Source organism: Neofelis nebulosa, chromosome 17 (genome assembly GCF_028018385.1).
Source record: "Neofelis nebulosa isolate mNeoNeb1 chromosome 17, mNeoNeb1.pri, whole genome shotgun sequence".
Classification (NCBI taxonomy): domain Eukaryota; kingdom Metazoa; phylum Chordata; class Mammalia; order Carnivora; family Felidae; genus Neofelis; species Neofelis nebulosa.
In genome coordinates, this window is record NC_080798.1 from 9,078,225 (window position 1) to 9,097,832 (window position 19,608).

A 19,608-nucleotide genomic window follows, 5' to 3' on the forward strand; every position below is an offset into this window, starting at 1 on the left:
TGGCGGCCGCAAGATTTCACTGCAGGGGCCCCGCTGGCCTCAGTGACGCTGCGGCCGCCTCCAGCCTACGGCCCAGAGCTCTGGGGCGGGGGTGCGGTCGTGCAATAGGAAGCCGAGGGCGTTGCAAGCTTCCCGTCGGGCACCAGCTACCTGGCCCCGCGCCCTGCCCTTTGCATTCCCCAGACACCTCGGGAGCCCCCACCTGTGGACCCTGGAGCCCCCTTCACGCGTCGGCCATGCCTCTAAGCCGCACTTTGTCCATGTCCTCACTGCCAGGACTGGAGGATTGGGAGGATGAATTCGACCTGGAGAATACAGTGCTCTTCGAGGTGGCCTGGGAGGTGGCCAACAAGGGTGAGCACGCCAGGCGATGGGTCCTGGACCAGGAGGGCAGTCGGGGATGGGGGCGCGAAACTCTCGAGTCCTAGAGGACGGAGTTACTTGGCACGATACTCTTGGATTCTGGGCAAGGAACCTATGACTCCTGTGTCCTTGGGGAGGGCCCGGGTAAGTCTCCTGTACCCTGGCGGGGTGGGGATGGGTCGCCTGACTGTAAAGATGAAAGGAAGCTGGAAGTCCAATTGCTGGGTCCTAGGGAAGAGGGGGCCAAAATGAATGATTCCTAGGTCCCGGAGGGAGGCTTCCCAGAGACCAGAGACCTGGGTCCTGAACCGGGAAGGAGATGGGGGGTTAGCACTTTCTAGTGCAAAACTAGGGAAGTGGCTGGGTTTCAGACCTGTGGCCCCGGGGGAAGAGTCTGGGGATATAAACTCTGGATCTGGGAGAGAGCCAACAGGGAGATAGGATGCATGAGTCGTGGTGGCAGAATTTGGGGGCTGGCCACTTGCGAGTAAAGATGGGAAGGGCTGTGGACTCTAATTCTTAGATCTTAGGGTGGGAGAGAGTTGGTCTGAATGCCTAGACTCTGAAGGAGCCGAAGGTGTGAGCTCTGTTTCTAGGAGTACAGAAGCCTGCGGCCTCAGACACATGCGTACTGGAATGAGGGAAGGCTGGGAAGTCCTAAGTTGGTCAGGGGCTGGGCCCTAGGATGGGAGTGGCTGGGGACCTAGATTTCTGCGTCTCAGGCCCCGAAGGTCCTAAAGTTCTGGGTTTGGAAAACCAGCTGGGGTTTTGCTTTGCTGAGTCTTGGGAGAGAATGGGGCTGAGTCTCACCCCATGGCCAGCAGCCCTCGAACTGGGAGCCATGTATCCCCAGGGCCCAGGCTCCAGTAGGTAAGGAGGCTGAGAGCCCAGACTTCTGGGTCTGGAGTGGAGTTATGGGCAGAGCGGGGCCCTGCACGTGTGTTCTCAGTTGGGGAGAGGAAACTGGGGGACAGGTCAGCAGAGTCCCTGGGGGCAAGGAATGACAATTCAGGCTTCTCTTGGGCAGCTGTGGGAAGCTGAATCGGGCCATGGAGAGAGATTCTCCCCTACCGTGACCTAGAGCCTGACTGAGATTATAAACCCAGCTCCCAGAAGCTGGGAACTCAGGGACCTGAGTCCTGCTGATCCTTGCCAGCTTCTGTCATCCTTGGGACCCCGGCCCCTAATTCCCTCAGACCCAGGAGCCCAAGTCCCTAGCCCTTTCATGTCTCAGACTCCGAAGTTTAGCCTGAGCCCCTTTCTCCCCCTGAGTCCCAACCCCAGCCCCATTCTCCCTTAGACCCAGGAGTACTGCCCTTGAACTCCTATCCCATCATCTCTCTGACTCAGAAGGGTGGGCTCTCAGCCCCCTCCTCCTTCTAAGCCAGAGGTGTGGGGCCCCAGTACCTCCCATGGCCCCCTACCCTGCCCCAGGTCCCAGACCCGTGGACCTCGGCTGGGGCCTGCCCTCACGCACTTGGGCCCACAGTGGGCGGCATCTACACGGTGCTACAGACGAAGGCGAAAGTGACAGGGGATGAATGGGGTGACAACTACTACCTGGTGGGACCGTACACGGAGCAGGGCGTGAGGACCCAGGTGGAACTGCTCGAGCCCCCAACCCCAGCCCTGAAGAGGACGTTGGACTCCATGAACAGCAAGGGCTGCAAGGTGGGACATGGCCTGGCCGAGGGGAGGGGAGGTGGGTGCCCAGAGTCAGGGTGGGAGCGGCAGCTGGAGAAGGGACAGCGGGGAGAGGGTGGGTAGCCCCACGGGGAGAGGGAGGCATGGACAGAAACATGGGATGAGCCAGAACTTTCCCAGATAGACACAGAGGAGGTAAGATTGACAGACAGACAGACGCAGGACCCCATGAAGTGGGTGGGTGAACCCCAAGCTGAAGACATTGGTGAACGGACGGACCGACAGCAGGTGCATAAGACAGACTGAGAGATGGCTCCCAGAGGCCAAGATCCTCAGACCCACAGAGAGAAAAAGAGCGAGACGGAAAGACAGACAGCCAGGTGGAACCCGGGGGGAGATGGGCTTGGGGTGAGGCAGGAGTGCCAGAGTGGGGGTTCTGGAGCCTGAAGTTCAAAATCACCTTCTCCACTTCGTGCCTGTGTGACCTTGGCTAATAAACCTACTAATAGCATCTACCTTGTTCGTTTTGGGGGAAAGGATTAATTGTTAGTTAATAAAGTCCTCAGCCCGGTTCCTGGCCTCAATTAGTACTGTGTATGAGCTCTTGTGACCACGGCCATCGTCATCATCGTTATCATAAACAGCCGAGCCGGCAGTGAGGTGGACAGGCCGACCAAGGGAGAGAGATGGATGGAGAGAGATTGAGTGTTCCAAAAGGTGGCCATAGCCCCAGGGGCTACAGCAATAGAGAGAGAGGCAGCCTGACATTTCCAGGAGAAGGAACTAGAAGGGAGAGGAAGATAGAGTACCGATGGAGAGAAGAGAGACAGGGGGCAGAGTTTCAGAGGAGCAGACCCGGAACTTAAAGATAGGAAGGGAGAGTCCCAGAGCCCCGGCTGAGGACTGACGGATGAGCACTGAGAGGCGGCTGCCTCCGGCGGAAAAGGCCATGATGTAGCAGGGTGGAAGGACAGACAGGTCTGGGAGGAAGAAGTACAGTGGTTCCTTCATTCATTCACAGCCTCTAGTCTGGGGTGGGGTCTGGAGTCCAGAGAGGCCGGGGACCATGTCCCTAAGGAACCCTAGGACAGCCCAGCCCTCCCCCATGGCAGCTGCTCCCCACGTGCTGGGGGCCTAAGAATAGCGCCCCCCCCCCCCCCCCCAGCAAAAGGGCAGACGACAGCTGGGAGGGGGAGGGGTATCAGAGTCAGGCTCCCCAGGCTGGGCAAAGCCAGGTCCGGGAGGCCCAGGACTGCTTGCCGCCCGCACAGGGCTGTGGCAGCCGGCCCAGAACCTAGGCCATCATCTCAGGAGGAAAGCAGCCGCCCGGAGAAATGTGGCAGCAAGGTTTAGAAACATGGCAATGGGGGAGACAGCAGCTGGTGTTAGAAAGGTAGCTGCAGAGTCCAAAGATGGGCCTAAGGGTAGAGGGAGGAGACAGCAGGTGACAAATTTATAGTGAAAGCGTCGGAAGCAAGGCAGCGGGCGTGGAAGAAGGTGGCAGCGAGAACAGTAAAAGAAGCATCCAGTGGGAGGAATTAGCAGCAGAAGGAAGAAATAACGGGAGAAGGCAACGGGCGGGTTGGCAAGACGGAAGTGGCAGGAGACACAGAAACAAGGCAGCACGTTGGAGAAATGCTAAGGGTGGAAAAGCAAGGCAGTGAGGGGGCACAGAGACAGGACCGTGTGACATTCATGGTTATAGGTAAGAGAAAGGAGGCAGTGTGGGTCGGGAACCAGGGTAGCGGTTATAGGAAGGAAGCAAGGTTTTCAATTAGCAGTAATCGCTCCTCTAATAAACCTCATTGGCCACGATACCGCCACTGCGCAAAGCTAGAAAGGAAGCGAGGCACAGGGAAAATGTAACAGCGATGGACAAAGAGTGTGGTGGGAGTAACTAGCAGCACGTAGAGAAATAAGGCCGCGGGGGAGAAATTAGCAGCAGGTACAGAAACAGGGTGGAAGAACTGGGGCTTTAAGCCCGGACTGCTGCCTGCGGGTGGGCGGGCCACCGAGGCTGAGCCCAGGGAGGTGTGGCCAAAAGCCTGAGTCTTCCTGTGGGCCCCCCAGGTGTATTTCGGACGCTGGCTGATCGAGGGGGGCCCCCTGGTGGTGCTCCTGGACGTGGGGGCCTCAGCCTGGGCCCTGGAGCGCTGGAAGGGGGAGCTCTGGGACACCTGCAACATCGGGGTGCCTTGGTACGACCGTGAGGCCAACGACGCCGTCCTTTTTGGCTTCCTCACCACCTGGTTCCTGGGTGAGGTAGGCCCCATTGCTGGTCGCCATGTCACTCCTGACCCGGGCCCCAACCTACGATGGCCATTAGTCCCTGCCAGAGGGGGCGGGGTAGGAAGGGGTGGCCGGCTGGGGGCCTTGGGGTGGCTGGCTTCTCCCAAGGCATTCTAGGATTGTAGGTCCTTTTCCAAGCCCTAGCTCTGACCTTTGGGAACACAGACACCCAGGGGCCCAGAGGCTCAAATTCCCAACCCCAGCTTCATTCGTTCTAATTTTCTCAGTATAGAAATTTTGAAGTGTTAGCTTTGGGGGGTGCTGGCCGGGCTAGAGGGCTTGCACCAGGACATTCTGGGAGTTGTAGTTCTGTAGTCTGATAGTGGCTGGACTTAGCTCTCAGAGGGGGCCCTGGACGGTTGGGGGTCTCCAGCCTATATGAGAACCAGGGATCCTGGTTCTGACCCCCTTTTAGGTTTTAAAAGGCTGAAGAAACTTCACGTCTCCTGCCCCAGGGAAACCAGTTTACGAATGGGCCGGTCCTAGGGCATTCTGGGAGTTGTAGTCCTTTAGTCAGTATTGGCTACAGCTCCACTCTTGATTGAGACAAAAGACTCTCCAGGAATTGCGCCCAGGACTTGGGGACACTACAACTTCAGACCATCCACTTCAGCCCTGCTGGCACTTAGAAGGTGGGGCCAACCTCTCCACCGCCCCCGGCTCCCATCAGCCTTGAAGGATGGGGTCAGCTGGCCTGGCGTCCCAGAGATTTACAGTTCCTTGTTCTAGGGGAATTGCAGCGGGCTACTATCCACTCTGTGCAAGAATGACGATAGATTTACCTCTCCCCTGCTTCCCTGTCCACCTTGGGGATTGTTGGTTGTCTGCACGACACACATGGAGACACAGTGGCCCTCTTCCTGTTGCCCCATAGTTCCTGGCCCAGAACGAGGAGAAGCCACACGTGGTTGCACACTTCCACGAGTGGTTGGCGGGCATTGGCCTCTGCCTGTGCCGGGCCCGGCGGCTGCCCGTGGCCACAATCTTCACCACCCACGCCACACTGCTGGGACGCTACCTGTGTGCCGGTGCCGTGGACTTCTATAACAACCTGGAGAATGTGAGCCGGGAACGTGTGGCAGACGGGGGGCCGTGAGTGGTTCGGGACAGCCCAAAGCTGTCCGGGAAGCCCAGGGGCGGGGGGATCAAGCTTCCTCTTCTCCCGTGACCCAGGGGTCCAAGTCCTCCACCCCCTCCTCCCTCAGACAAAGGAGTTCAGCTTCCAACCCCAACCACCTCCGGGACCCCGGAGTCCGGCCCGCCAAAGTCTTCTCCCCAGTTCTTCTAACCTTGACTGCCCTCCCTTCCCACCCAGTTCAATGTGGACAAGGAAGCAGGGGAGAGGCAAATCTATCACCGCTACTGCATGGAGCGGGCAGCGGCCCACTGCGCTCACATCTTTACTACTGTGTCCCAGATTACTGCCATCGAGGCTCAGCACCTGCTCAAGAGGAAACCAGGTAGGGAATAGGCTGGGGTCCCTAGACACGAATGAGGCAGTCTGTGCTAAGGCCGATACTTAGCTGGGTTTTTTTTAACTGTAGAGAGCAAAGAACTACACCCCCCAGCCGGCCCTAAGTTGATGACCTGAATAGGGAGCTGCCTGGTTATACGCCCTAGAGGCTAATGGGAGGTGTAGTTCCTTTGACATTCATTTCAAAATGGTAAAGTTACCTTATCGGCTAATGTAGTTATTGGTCTTCTGAAAGGGAATGGAGTTTCACTGGGTTTTGATTTTGAGAAGAGTGGTGTTGGAATCCGCTATTCTTTTTTTTTTTTTTTTTTTTTTAAGTTTACTTATTTATTTGGAGAGAGAAAGAGAGTGAGAGAGCATGAACAGGGGGAGGGACAGAGAGAGAGAATCCCAAGCAGAGCCCGACGCGGGGCTCGATCCCATGAACTGTGAGATCATGACATGAGCCCAAACCAAGTTGGATGCTCAACCGACTGAGCCACCCAGGCACCCCTGGAATCAGTTATTCTTTTCGGGTTATAGCACCCATTCTCAATGGGTGTATTGTGAGAACTACAATTCCCAGGAGGCCTTTGGCTAGCCAGCTCCTTCTACTCCTGGAGCTGATGGTGGTTATAATTTTTCATTGATGTATTTTAATTTCAAGGAGGATAGGAAATGATTGGGACCCTAAAAGAGGCTTGAAGGTTGAGGGTGTATTCTGGGAGAAGCAGGATGGGGATGTTTAAATCATCCCCAGTGTAGGGTGGGATAGGGGAAACAAAATAACTACAACTCCCAGAAGCCCCAAGGTAGTTCATTTCCCTGTGTGGTTAGCCATTTGCAGGGGCTGCTGGGAGTTGTGGTCATGCTTGTGAACGTAAGCAAGAGACTTTGGGCAAGAAGGCGTCTGAGTGGCAGGGCAGCGGGGCCACCAAGGGAGCTTCTAAAACCAAGAGATTGTGAAAGGAAAGGAGTCTTTCCTTTGTTTATTCATTCAACCACACTGACGGGTATGAATAAATGAAGATATGAAACACGGACCTTCTCCCCACAAATCCCAGATATCGTGACCCCCAATGGACTGAATGTGAAGAAGTTCTCTGCCATGCATGAGTTCCAGAACCTCCATGCTCAGAGCAAGGCTCGAATCCAGGAGTTTGTGCGGGGCCATTTTTATGGGTATGTGGACCAGATACCTAGGTCTCGGGAGAGGAAGGGGTTGGGAACCCAACTCATGAGTGTAAGAGATGGGATAGCTGGGGGCTCAGCCTCTTCCATTCCTGAGCGCCAGAACAATGGTGGAGTATTCAAGTATTGATCCCCATCTAGGGAGAAAAGAACTTCAACTCCCAGGAGCTCCCATGATGCCTCTGTACTGCCTAAGATGCTCTTTGCCCCTGTAGCTTCTGGGGTTTGTAGTTTCAAGGCCAGGGCTTCACCCTTGGCTTCACCAAGGTGGCTTCACCACCATGCCTTATGGCTTTTTTAGGCACCTGGACTTCAACTTGGACAAGACCCTGTATTTCTTTATCGCCGGCCGCTACGAGTTCTCTAACAAGGGGGCCGATGTCTTCCTAGAGGCCTTGGCCCGCCTCAACTATCTACTCAGAGTAAGGCCTGGGCTTTGAGAAGACAAAAAGAGGAAAAGGAAATCAGCACATAACTGGGGAGGGTGGGGGCGGGAAGTAGGGAAACCCGTGTGTGAAGGGAAAGTGTAGAGACCCAGAAAGAAGACCAGAGTCCCAGTGGGGATGATAACTCTAATTCTCCTTGACGGGAAGGGCATGGCAGGGCCACAGTGGTCTTGATGGGTGGAAAAGGGTAGGTGGCTTCAGCCTTCTCTCGGGTGATCCTGACCCCCTCCCCCCACCCCACGCCTTTTCCTCTGCCCAGGTGAATGGCAGTGAGCAGACAGTGGTCGCCTTCTTCATCATGCCGGCTCGGACCAACAATTTCAACGTGGAAACCCTCAAAGGCCAAGCTGTGCGCAAGCAGCTTTGGTCAGCAGCCCTCGGCCCAGGATCCCTGCCATTCCCACTCCCAGCCATGTGCTTTGGGAGGCTCAGTTTTGTTATCTGGAACATGAGCAGTTTGCCCCCCAAAAACTCGTAGTGAAGTCACTTGCTTAAGACGCCTCTAGCTCAGGGGCAGTAAGGAGTCGCACACAGGACAAGTGTGACCGTACAACCAGGGCCCTGACATCAAACTGGCGAGGTCCCACTTGGGCCACTGACCCTTGGTGGCTTTGTGATAATTTCCTCATCTGCAAGAGCCATTCATTAGCCATCAGATAGTCACTGAGCACCTACCGTGGACCAGGCGCTGTTCCAGGCCCTGGGGACGCAGCTGTAAATGAGGACGATAAAATCCCTGCCCTCACCGAGCTCACATTCTAGAGAGTTCTATAGAAAGTGCCCTGGGGTGCCTGGTTGGCTCAGTTGGTAGAGCATGTGGTTCTTGGTCTTGGGGTTGTAAGTTCGAGCCCCGTGTTCGGTGTAGAGATGACCACTTAAAAATAGACTCTTTAAAACAACAACAACAACAACAACAACAAGAAAGTGGTCTGGCAAGAAAATAAAGCAGGACTGGAATGTGAGACAGGACATGGAATGGTCAGGACAGGCCACACTGAGAAAGTTGCCATCGGGTAGAGACCAGTAGAAGAAATGAGGGAGGGAGCCCTGTGTGTATCTGGGGAATAGCATTTCAGGCAGAGGAACACAGATGCAAAGGCCCTGAGGTATGTCTGAGAAACCACAGGGAGACCAGTGCGGCTGGAGCAGGGCGCTTAAGGGAGATGGGGTAGAAAATGAGGCCAGAGCTATGAGAAGATTAGGATTAGAGGAATGTCATTGAGGCTGCAGGGTGTCACTAGCTGCTAGCTTCACTTGTGCACATAAACTTTCCTCTCTCGGAACATCGTTTTCCCTTTTTATAACATGGGGCTTAGCATGGCCACCACCAGGACTAGTGCACGTCCTAATAATAGCTGACATTTCTGGAAGGTTTGCCGTGTGCCAGGCACTGTGCGTTGTTGGTCGTGACTTCATCAAGTTTTCCCTGCAGACCTCTGAGGTTGGTTCTATTTTTATCCCCGTCTGAGAGATGAGTCACCAAAGTCAGAGAGGGAAGGCCACCTGTCCCCCGCCACACAGCTGATGAGGGGCACAGGGGATTCGAGCCTATTTCCCAGGTCCCCGTCCTCCAGCTCCAAATCCCCAGGGCCTCTCCGCTCAGACCTCGGTGTAGCAGCTGACAATAAATGACAGGTGGCATATATGTGATGCTGTGTCTCTGCCCCTTCTAGGGATACGGCCAACACCGTGAAAGAGAAGTTCGGAAGGAAGCTTTACGAGTCCTTGCTGGTGTGAGTGTCCCACCCCCAGCCCCGCATCCTCCTGGGCCCTGACTCCACTGATCACCCATTCCCAGATGCATACCCTATCACCTTGCAGGGGGAGCCTCCCGGACATGAACAAGATGCTGGACAAGGAGGACTTCACTATGATGAAGAGAGCTATCTTTGCCACGCAGGTATGGTCTGGGCCCCCGAACAGAGACATGGCGATGCCCAGCACCGGCCCCGGGGGGCAGCTTGCCGTGTTAGCTCTGACCCCAGAGATTGCTGGGGGCTCCGTGTTACCGGCACCCTTATCAGGGAATCAATTGATTTTTTTTAAGGCTTATTTATTTTTGAGGGAGAGAGAGAGAGAGGGAGACAGAATCCGAAGCAGGCTCCAGGCTCTGAGCTGTCAGCCCAGAGCCCGACTACACTGGGCTCGAACCCACCAGCTGTAAGATGGTGACCTGAGCTGAAGTTGGATGCTTAACGGACTGAGCCCCCCCCCCACTCCCGGGCGCCCCCCAGTGGCTCATTCTGCTACAGGGGCTGCTAGGAGTTGTACTTTTTTTTTTTTTTTTTTAATTTGTAATTTCGTTGAGCCACCGGGGTCAAAAGATGCAAGAGAACTTTAGGAAGTCAACAAAGCCCACAGAAGGAGAATTACAAGTCCCCGCTGTCCCTGGGACTTGCTGCTGACTAGTTTCAAACTCATTAGAGCCAGAAGGTTTTAGCTAAAACACCAGCCGTTACCTGAAGAGCATTGAAAACTCTCAGCAACCGCTGTTTTTCTTATCCCACAGGCCGTGTGTCTTAGTCCCCAAACATTCCTGGGAGTTGTAGCTTCTTTAGAGTCCGGAGGTGAATGGAATTCGGTGGATGGGAAAGCTTAGAAGAATGTGGCAATAACAAAATGAGGACTACAAGTCCCAGCAGCCCCTGCTTCAGTCATGCTTCCCTTGCCCCAGAGGCTCCTGGGAGGGAGAGTTCTTTGATTCTCTGGAGCCAAGAATCTTTGGTACCTGTGGTCAGGGTGGGTGAGCCACTTTCCGGCGAATGGAAACCTAGGTACCCACGCTGCACAAATGAGGTGTGATGTGCTTTGGGCCAAACTACAATTTCCTTTTTTCTTTTTTTAAGTTTATGTATTTATTTTGAGAGAGAGTGTAGGGGAGGGGCAGAGAGAGAGGGAGAGAGAGGATTCCCAAGCAGGAAGCGCGGGGCCTGACATGGGGCTCGAACCCAGAAGCCGTGAGATCAAAATAAAGAGATGCCTAACTGACTGAGCCACGCTGTGACCCCAGATTACGATTTCTAATAGTCCCTAAGGCAGTCCGCCTCACTGAGGATGTGTATGCATTGCCACGGGGCTGCTGGGAGTTGTAGTTTCTTGAGCCCCTGGAGCTGACTGAAGGCGAGTAGAACTTTTAATGAGATGGAAGAGTTACAAATAACTACATATCCCAGCAGCCCGTGGGATTTCCTCGCTCTCGCCCCTCCAGTCGCTCTTGGGAATTGTGGTTTCTCTGGGCCTTGGGTGGGAGCGGAAGTGGAGGGAATTACAGGATGGAGAGTAAAGGGAACTTGAAAAGAAGGCAAGACAGGCTTTTCATAAGAAAACGACAACTTCCAGCAGCCCCTGAAGCTTGCTGCCATATTGACAAAGTCTCTGCCACCCATTGACTTGGGGGAATTTTAGTTCCTTTGGGTTTCTTTGATGATGGAGCCCAGAGTACAGAACCCAGTAACTACAACTCCCGGTAGTCAGGGGAGGCAGGTTAACGCTGGCTTTGCCTCAAAGACAAATGGGAATTGTAGTTTCTTTTCAGCTCATGGTGTGTTTTTGTTTAGTTATTTTTTATGTTTATTTATTTATTTATTTATTTTTAATTTTTTTTTTTTTTAATTTTTTTTGTCAACGTTTTTTATTTATTTTTTTTGGGACAGAGAGAGACAGAGCATGAACGGGGGAGGGGCAGAGAGAGAGGGAGACACAGAATCGGAAACAGGCTCCAGGCTCCGAGCCATCAGCCCAGAGCCTGACGCGGGGCTCGAACTCACGGCCCGCGAGATCGTGACCTGGCTGAAGTCGGACGCTTAACCGACTGCGCCACCCAGGCGCCCCAATGTTTATTTATTTTTGAGAGAGAGGGAGGGCTGTCTGGCTGTCAGCCCAGAACCCGATATGGGGCTCGAACCCATGAACCGTGAGATCATGACCTGAGCCGAAGTCGGACACTTAACGGACTGAGTCACCCAGGTGCCCCTCAGCTCATGGTGTTCAAAGAGAAAAGTGAGCCTTTACAGAGAGAGCCAAGGAGGATATCTATGACTCCTCTTTTTTTTTTTTTTTTTAAGTTTATTTAGTTATTTTGAGAGAGAGAGTGAGAGCGCAAGCAAGGGAGGGCCAGAGAGAGAGAATCCCAAGCAGGCTCTGCACTGACAGTGGAGACCCAACTCGGGGCTCGAACTCACGAACCAACTGTGAGATCATGACCGGAGCCGAAATCAAGAGTCGGCCATTCCGCCTACTGAGCCACCTAGGCGCCCCAGATATCTACAGCTTCTAATCTCTTGGGCTTGTGTCCCCACAACCTGGTGGGAATTGTGACCTCCTCCCGGGTCAGCGTGGCTCACAGGGAATGAGGGAGCCCTCTGTCCCTTCTCTGACCCCCATCCCTCTCGTGGCCCCTGCAGCGACAGTCTTTCCCCCCTGTGTGCACCCACAATATGCTGGACGACTCCTCGGATCCTATCCTGACCACCATCCGTCGAATCGGACTCTTCAATAGTAGTGCTGACAGGGTCAAGGTGAGGGCAATGGCCAGGCTGGGTCAAGCATGGAGGGGTGGGGTGGAGGTAGGGGGAGCTGGGCCTCACGTCCCCCGTCTCCCCTGGTTTATTAAGGGATCGCTATGTTTAGAAAGGACCTTAGCACTTTAAGCGGACAGACTTGGATTCAGTGCTTTGTCCTACCGCTGACTGGTGTGACTTTAGACAGGCTTTTCGCCCTCTCTGGGCCCCCCTGGGATCCCAGGGAGTTTGGGCTGAGCTCTTCTTTTTCACTGCTAGGTGATTTTCCACCCAGAGTTCCTCTCCTCCACGAGCCCCCTGCTCCCCGTGGATTATGAGGAATTTGTCCGTGGCTGCCACCTTGGGGTCTTCCCCTCCTACTATGAGCCTTGGGGCTACACGCCGGGTGAGTGCAGCATGGTGGTCGGCTCCTGGTCAGATGGGGCACCAACCCCGGGCACGGCACTTGCCCGCTCTGTGCCCCAGGCTCTCCTTTGCAAAACAGGGACGATGGCCACGGTCTGTTGGCCTGCAGCATGTGTTTTTGTGACACGGTCGCTCGTGTGATGTGTAACTAGAGGGCTGAGGTCACAGGTCACACGTGATTTCCCCCAGTTTGCTGCTGGTTGCCCACCCCCGCCCCCGATATCAACAGCTGAATACGTAGTTCACCAACACGACTGAATGGGGCCAAGTCTCTCAGAGGTGTCCCCGGTGCCCATTCGCTCCGCAGTCCTCTTTTACGAAGGCGTTGGCTCCCTTTATTATTATTATATTTTTTACGTTTATTTATTTTGAGAGAGACAGAGACAGCATGAGCATGGGAGGGAGGGAGGGAGGGAGAGAGAGAGAGAGAGAGAGAGAGAGAGAGAGAGAGAGAGACCTGAGCGGGGATTCGATACGGGACTCAAACTCACAAAACTGTGAGATCATGACCTGAGCTGAAACCAAGAGTTGGATGCTTAACCAACTGAGCCACCCACGTACCCTGGCGTTGACTCCCTTTAGACACAGGCTCCAGGTTGGGGCTTATTTGCACTTCTCCCCCGTTTGGGGACATTTTGCCGTGGCCCCAAACTCAACCCTTCCTCACACTCTTCAATCAAGATTGGTTTTGAGGCTAAGTAAATATCACAGTTGCTGTAGTATTTCTTTTTTTTTTTTTTTAAAGTTTATTTATTTTGAGGAAGAGAGAGAGAGTGTGAGCAGGGGAGGGGCAGAGAGAGGGAGGGAGAGAATCCCAAGCAGGCTCCATGCTGTCAGAGCAGAGCCTGACACAGGGCTCAATCCCAGGAACGATGAGATCGTGACCTGAGCCGAACTCAAGAGTCGGATGCTTAACCGACTCAGCCACCCAGGCGCCCCCATAGTATTTCTTAACTTATGAGCAATTTAACAAACCTTTTAAACTGTGCTTGCATAATAATTGGGGTAATGATTTTGCCAGTTTCATTTCGGCCATGGTTACAGTGATGCATAGGTTTTGTGTGCTTGGCCCCAACCCTCTTTTTCTCATGAAGCCCCGTTATATTTGTGCCTGTGTTTGCAGGTTATGGAGGTTTTTCGGAACACTTACGTGAGAATTATTTTTTTTTAATTTTTTCATGTTTATTTTTGAGAGAGAGAGAGAGAGAGAGAGGGGCAGAGTGCAAGTGGAGGAGGGGCAGAGAGAGAAAGATACAGAATCCAAAGCAGGCTCCAGGCTCTGAGCTGTCAGCACAGAGCCCGTCACAGGGCTCGAACCCACGAACGCCAGATCATGACCTGAGCCGAAGTCGGACGCTCAGCGGACTGAGCCACCCAGGCGCCCCTACCTGAGAATTGTAATAAACTACGTGAACCATTTTTCAGGCTTGTTTAAGGTATTCACTGAGGCAGTGATGAGAATTTTTCTTGTTTCCTGTCAAAACTACGTCCGGCACAAGAAAGTATCTTACAGGTTGTGAGGATGGAGTAAAATGGTACATTGGCAACGAGTACATACTTAGTAATTTACATCCTATCCCCTAGCTCTAGATTTGTCCTCATTCTGAAGCCCTGGGACGAGTGAATTCCCTTTTCTGAACCTCTTAGCTTCCCCTCTGAGAAACAGACTATAATCAAACGCACTCACGTTCTGGTTTTGCGGGCTCAGTGATTTGCTCAAGTTGTCAGTAGATGGCGCTGTTGGGGCGTCTATTGCGATTTCAAAGCGCAAAAGGGGAAAGCTTAAGTAGACCTTTCTCACTCCTTCCCGCAGCTGAGTGCACGGTTATGGGCATCCCCAGTATCTCCACCAACCTCTCCGGCTTCGGCTGCTTCATGGAGGAACACATTGCAGACCCCTCAGCCTACGGTCAGCGCCCAGACCGAGAGCCGAGACTCTTGGATCCTGGGTGGGGGAAGGGAAGGGCTCCTGGGCCCCGGGATGGGGAGAGGGGTCCTGGTGCCACAGAGTCCCCGGGAGAATGAAGGTTTCCTTAGTCTGATATCTGAGCCCTGCCCCGTCCTGGCCCCCACAGGCATCTACATTCTGGACCGGCGGTTCCGGAGCCTGGATGATTCCTGCTCGCAGCTCACCTCCTTCCTCTACAGCTTCTGCCAGCAGAGCCGGCGGCAGCGCATCATCCAGAGAAACCGCACGGAGCGCCTCTCAGACCTTCTAGACTGGAAATACCTAGGCCGGGTATAACTGCCTTCTTCCGGTCTCTGATTTCTCAGCCTCCAAGGCTGGCGCAGGGGGCGCAGGGGTCCCCTACGCGAAACAGTTGCGCTCCCTTTAAGAAATTAACCATCTTTTGCTGGTAGACCGCATTGGCCAGCGTTACCTTACTTGCACGAAGTGCGTGGCCAAAGAGGTACCTGACCTAAGACCTCTGCCCCTGTGAATGGGGGCGTGGCTCAGAGACTGTCCATTCACAGCTCTGCTTATCTGCTTCAGGGGTGGAGCCAGAAAGATAATTGGTATAGGGGCCGACTGGAAGGTGCCAGAAGGTGCTCCTCTGCCTAAAGAGTGTGGCCTAGGGTTCGCCACCTTCTACATCTGCTGGGGGCGGTGTGTGGTTCCCTTCTGCTGACGCTCCCTCCCTTTCTTTTCCCTAAGTACTATATGTCCGCGCGCCACATGGCGCTGGCCAAGGCCTTTCCAGAACACTTCACCTATGAGCCCCACGAGGCTGACGCGGTGAGTGGACCCCGATCTCTCTGATGGGCCCGGAGCTAGAGGGCTGGGGTGGGTGCGCGTCCTTCCAGGAGTGGGAAGGCCCCGGGGCAAGCTGTCGGGCCCTCCCACACCCCCACCTGCTCACTCTGGGTTTGTGCCCACACCCCCGCAACGCAGACCCAGGGCTACCGCTACCCTCGGCCGGCCTCCGTGCCGCCATCGCCCTCGCTGTCGCGACACTCAAGCCCTCACCAGAGCGAGGACGAGGAGGAGCCACGGGACGGGCCGCCCGACGTAGACGGGGAGCGCTACGATGAGGAAGAGGAGGCCGCCAAGGACCGGCGGAACATCCGCGCCCCCGAGTGGCCGCGCCGCGCCTCCTGCGCCTCTTCCACCAGCGGGAGCAAGCGCGGCTCCGTGGACACAGCGCCCTCCAGCTCAATCAGCACTCCCAGCGAGCCCCTCAGCCCCGCCAGCTCCCTGGGCGAGGAGCGCAACTAAGTCCCGCCGCCCCACACTCCCCGCCCATCCTGCCTCCCTCGTCCAGAGGGCGGACGCAGAATGGCACTGTTCCGAAACCCCACTCCACATCCCGAACCCGCCTTGGGGTCCACAGCCCCGTCCCCTCCGCCGTACACTCCAGCCCTTCTAGCTCCTCTCTGGGAATCCCCGACACTCCGGAATCACAACGCCGTGCCTTTCCTGGGTTCCAGAATGCATACACTGTGCCCCGGAGCCCTTCGGGCCTGGCCTGGGCCTCCTCCCTCCCCGGGAGGGCCGGGCACCTGCCGTTACCCTGCCATGGTGCCAGGGGTTTTAGGAAACCTGGTCTGTTGTCATACAGGCAGGAGGCTCCTGGAGCCCTTGTGGCTTGCTGATTTTCCAGCACACCGAAGACGCCATGCTCAGCTGTGGCCTGGGGGCCACCAAGCTCTGGAGACCATGTGGTGTCCCTGTTAATGGGGCAATCAAGTCCACAGCTGGGGCACTTTCAGGGACTTAATTGAATCCAGAAGGTCCTCCATTTCAACTCCAGAACTCGGGCTCCAGACCAGGGCACTCGCGTCCTTACTCTGATCTTAGCCCTTGTTGGGGTGTCTGGCTCTGCCTGGAGGGCCCCCCCACTCCTGCTCTCCTTTTTCTCCATATTTTGGCCAATGGGAGGTGGGGGGTGGTACAGAACCACCTGGCTTCTCAGTCCTATTGGAGAACATGCAGTCTTGTTCTAGATGCCTTTCTGGCCTTTTTTGAACCAGACCCTGTACCTCCTTCCCTGAGAGTCTGAGCTCTCCCCCCTATCTTGAGATTCCCGAGCCCTCCAGGGAATCCCCTTGCTGAGGATTGAAGGGGCCGTCTTCCCCTGCCACAACCTCCGACCCCTAGGCCCACCGTAAAACCACTGGGTTCTAGGTCCCGGCTGCCGAATCTGGAACCTCACCACTGTGCTGCTGCCCGGTCCCTTTCCCCGGTCTAGAATGGAACCCACTTGGTTCTAGAACTTTCATATTTACCTCGAGGCTCTTCCATCCTTAAGCTGTGTCCTGCCCCCCCCAGCTTTGGTGAAAGGGAGGGGCCCTTCACGCGTGCTGTGCTGTGTCTGATGCACTTGCTTTCCAAGTTGGGAGGGCAGAAGAGGTGTGATTGGTGTGTGTCCAGAGATGAAAAAAATACATCTATATTTAAGAATCTGAGGTTTGGTCCACTGTGAGGGCTTGCTGGGCCTCGCTGCTGGCCCCTCCCTCCTCTTGGCTTCTCTTTCCCTCCTCTTCGCCTCCCGCTGCTGCACTACTGGGTCTCTGATACCCTGTCTCACTCTGCAGTCTTGGAGAGGCTTGGGTTGCTGTTTTAGATTCTAGTTTTATTCCAGGGGAAGGCACTTCTCTTCGTTTAGTTGGGACTTGCAAATGGAAAAAATTTGCCTGAAGCTGTGTTCGGGCCGAAAGGGGCCATCGCTGGGGCAGAGCGAAGAGACCCAGGGGGTAGCCACGAAGCCTTGTGTGGCTATTTAGATTTAAATGAACCAGATTCCTCAGTAGCACTAGCCACACGCAAGTGCGGGATAGCCACTGTGGCCACTTGAGGCTCGTGGCTACCCGATTAAGCACTGCAGATAAAATATTTCCATCACTGCAAAAAGTTCTGTTGGACAGAACCAGCCTAGAACGTGTTCCCAGGGCACTGGGCTCTGGACTTCAGCCCTACTGCCCCCCTGAATGGCTCTATTTCCGGGAAAACCGTTTTTTTCACTTCTCGTCTTCACTAGAGTGCAGCTCCAAGCCAATCACATTTCGGGGGAGTAGAAAACTAGATGCGCCTGTGTGACCGTCCTTCCCGTTAGCCACGGTGTTTGTGATGGACGCAGAAATCCCTCTCCCCTGCCAGAATCACGAGTGGCCACCAAAGTTGGGAGACAACAGGTGTGGTGTCAGAAGTCCAGGAGCCATTTCCTGTTAAGATTCTACCAGAAACGGAAGGGTCGGGGGAGGCAGGGGGGGGATCATAGTTTTGTAGCTTGGACCCAGTAGCTGCCTGCTAATCCTCCTCAAGCTTCTTCAGTCCCCGTTTGGAGAATTTAGCCCTAAGTTTCACATCCCATTTCTGTGCTGAGCCCCACACCCCCAGCTCAGGACCTCTTGCCCTTTCTGTGCTCCCGCTGCTGGACATTAGTCATCAGAGCCCGTTTCTGGTTACTGTTTATCGTCTCTAAGTGCCTCCTTCCAACTACCAACAGTAGGTCTTGCTAGACTCCTTGGGAGTCTGGGCTCTCCCCTGTAGGAGGGGCAGTTGACAGCCCAGCAAAGCAGAGAACCTGCTACCCCACCCCACCCCCTGGGGCAAAGATGTGGGGCCAACAGCACTCCCTGCGGGTGCGGAACAGCTAGAAGCCTTGCGAAAATCGGTACCACCTCGTATCACACACACCCAAAACCACCAGTTGCTGCAAAAAAGCTTTATTGTTTTCATTTGGTCCACGGCTTGGGAGAAGGCTCCAGGTTGGTTAAAAAGCTGCCTAGTGGCTGCAAGGAGAGACTCAGGCACAAGCCCTGACATCTGAGGGGAATGCCAGAGGGACCCTCTCGAAGGCTGCTGGGCTCCAGAGACTTCTAGTCGTGCTTGAGGGTGAGTCTTTCGAAGAGATACTCGCCCAGCTCGGCCTGGGGGCCGGACAGCCTGCGGAGATTAGTCAGATGGTCGCCCATCTTCTTAATGAGTTTCACCTCCTCATCTAGAAAGTGATTCTCCAGGAAGTCACAGAGCTGAGGGACAGGACAGGAGAAAATATGGTCAGTTACACACTAACGGTGCGACGGAGGGGGAAACGAGGCTCAAAAGGAAATTGGCCCAATTACATGTGGATGAAGGGGGTACTCACATGGGGGTCTGCGCGGGCAGAACCCAGGGCATGCAGATCCAAAAGGACCTGGTTCAAGTTCTTCTCCAGAAGCAGGGCGGCTTCCATGGCGTCCAGGGTTTTACCCCACTCATCTTGGGACGGCTTCTGTACAGATGACAGAGGGCTCAGGACTCGCTACATACGTGGCAAAGCCGTCTACGATCTCGCATCTTATCACCCCCAGTCTCCCACAACCACCCATGCGACGACACCACGTTGCGGCGTGGACAGCTACGGCTTTGGGAACCCGGGGGCGCCTCCATTTTGAGCAGCACAAAAGCGAACACAATCGCCCAGAAGCCCCCGCGGTGCCTAAACCGTTACACGCGCGCGCGGGCTGCTGGGATATGTAGTCCGCCGCCCGCGCACTATTTACCTGCACGTCCAGGAAGAGGGCGCGGCCGCCGCGCTGGTTTTGCATCTTCAAGAGGCGCTCGGCGCCCTCCCGCTTCTCCTCAGCCAACTCGCGGAAGAAGTGGCCCACGCCCTCCAGAGCCACATCGTCACGGTCGAAATAGAAGCCCTGCGGGAAGAGATGGCGCGAACACGGGTTACAGGGCAGGAAAGGCCGGCCAGGCGCCCCGACTCCGCCCCCCGACTACCCAACGGGACAAAGAAAGCCAGCGCGTGCGCAGAGGGCCAGAGGTGCGCACTTGGGGGAAACTTGGGCTGGGGGCGTCCTGGGGACCCTCACCAGAGAGAGGTAGGTGTAGGAGGCCCGCAGATGCATGTTGACCAGGCGGTTGACGGCGGCCTCCACCTCGGTGGAATAATTCTGACGAATCTGGGAGCTCATGGTTGGTTGGTAATGAGGAGCTAAGTTCAAAATCGGGTGTTGGCTGGTCCCGGAGGCAGAGGATGGGCAAGAAGATGGCTCCGAAGGTGGCGACTGGAAAAAAGGTTGGAGGGTGGTCGGAGGCAGGTAGAAGGCGCGTCCCTGGGTCTGTTCCGTCCAAACACTGTTGAAGCAAGAGACAGATCCGCAGGACCGCCGGGCGCACTGCAAAAGGCCGTGGCCAGGGCGGCTTCTTTTATAGCGCGCGGGGCCGCGGAGGTGGGGCGCTCAGGGACAGCGGTCGGCCAATCTGCGGTGTCGGGAGGCGGGGCTTGGAGCCCGCGCTTGACCAATCCGAGTTGATAGGAGTCCCAGACCCCCGCCCAGAGGTGGGGAAGTCACGCGCCAGTGC

General features: G+C 55.3%; 2 protein-coding genes and 1 pseudogene across 3 annotated transcripts; 1 reads left to right on the forward strand and 2 right to left on the reverse strand.

The window, feature by feature from the left end:
• The first annotated feature begins 29 nt into the window (after window positions 1-29).
• Window positions 30-16,713, forward strand: GYS1 (glycogen synthase 1). Of its 2 annotated transcripts, none has more exons than XM_058707260.1 (16): window positions 30-354; window positions 1,798-2,034; window positions 4,078-4,269; window positions 5,171-5,356; window positions 5,612-5,756; window positions 6,814-6,931; window positions 7,242-7,362; window positions 7,646-7,752; window positions 9,060-9,119; window positions 9,208-9,286; window positions 11,790-11,903; window positions 12,165-12,291; window positions 14,125-14,220; window positions 14,387-14,550; window positions 14,968-15,048; window positions 15,205-16,713. In XM_058707260.1, exons 1-16 carry the CDS (start codon window positions 295-297, stop codon window positions 15,526-15,528), a joined length of 2,211 nt encoding a protein of 736 aa, XP_058563243.1. In that variant the 5' UTR covers window positions 30-294; the 3' UTR covers window positions 15,529-16,713. The 2 variants fall into 2 exon arrangements, with proteins under 2 accessions (XP_058563243.1, XP_058563242.1); XM_058707259.1 differs by having other exon boundaries at window positions 1,853-2,034.
• Window positions 3,766-3,842, reverse strand: LOC131500536 (U4 spliceosomal RNA; annotated as a pseudogene).
• Window positions 16,714-17,962: 1,249 nt separating the features above from the next.
• On the reverse strand, window positions 17,963-19,446 carry FTL (ferritin light chain). Its single transcript, XM_058707278.1, has 4 exons — window positions 19,116-19,446; window positions 18,798-18,944; window positions 18,401-18,526; window positions 17,963-18,284 (listed from the first exon to the last, which is right to left on the reverse strand). Exons 1-4 carry the CDS (start codon window positions 19,215-19,217, stop codon window positions 18,132-18,134), a joined length of 528 nt encoding a protein of 175 aa, XP_058563261.1. The 5' UTR covers window positions 19,218-19,446; the 3' UTR covers window positions 17,963-18,131.
• Between the last annotated feature and the right edge of the window lie 162 nt (window positions 19,447-19,608).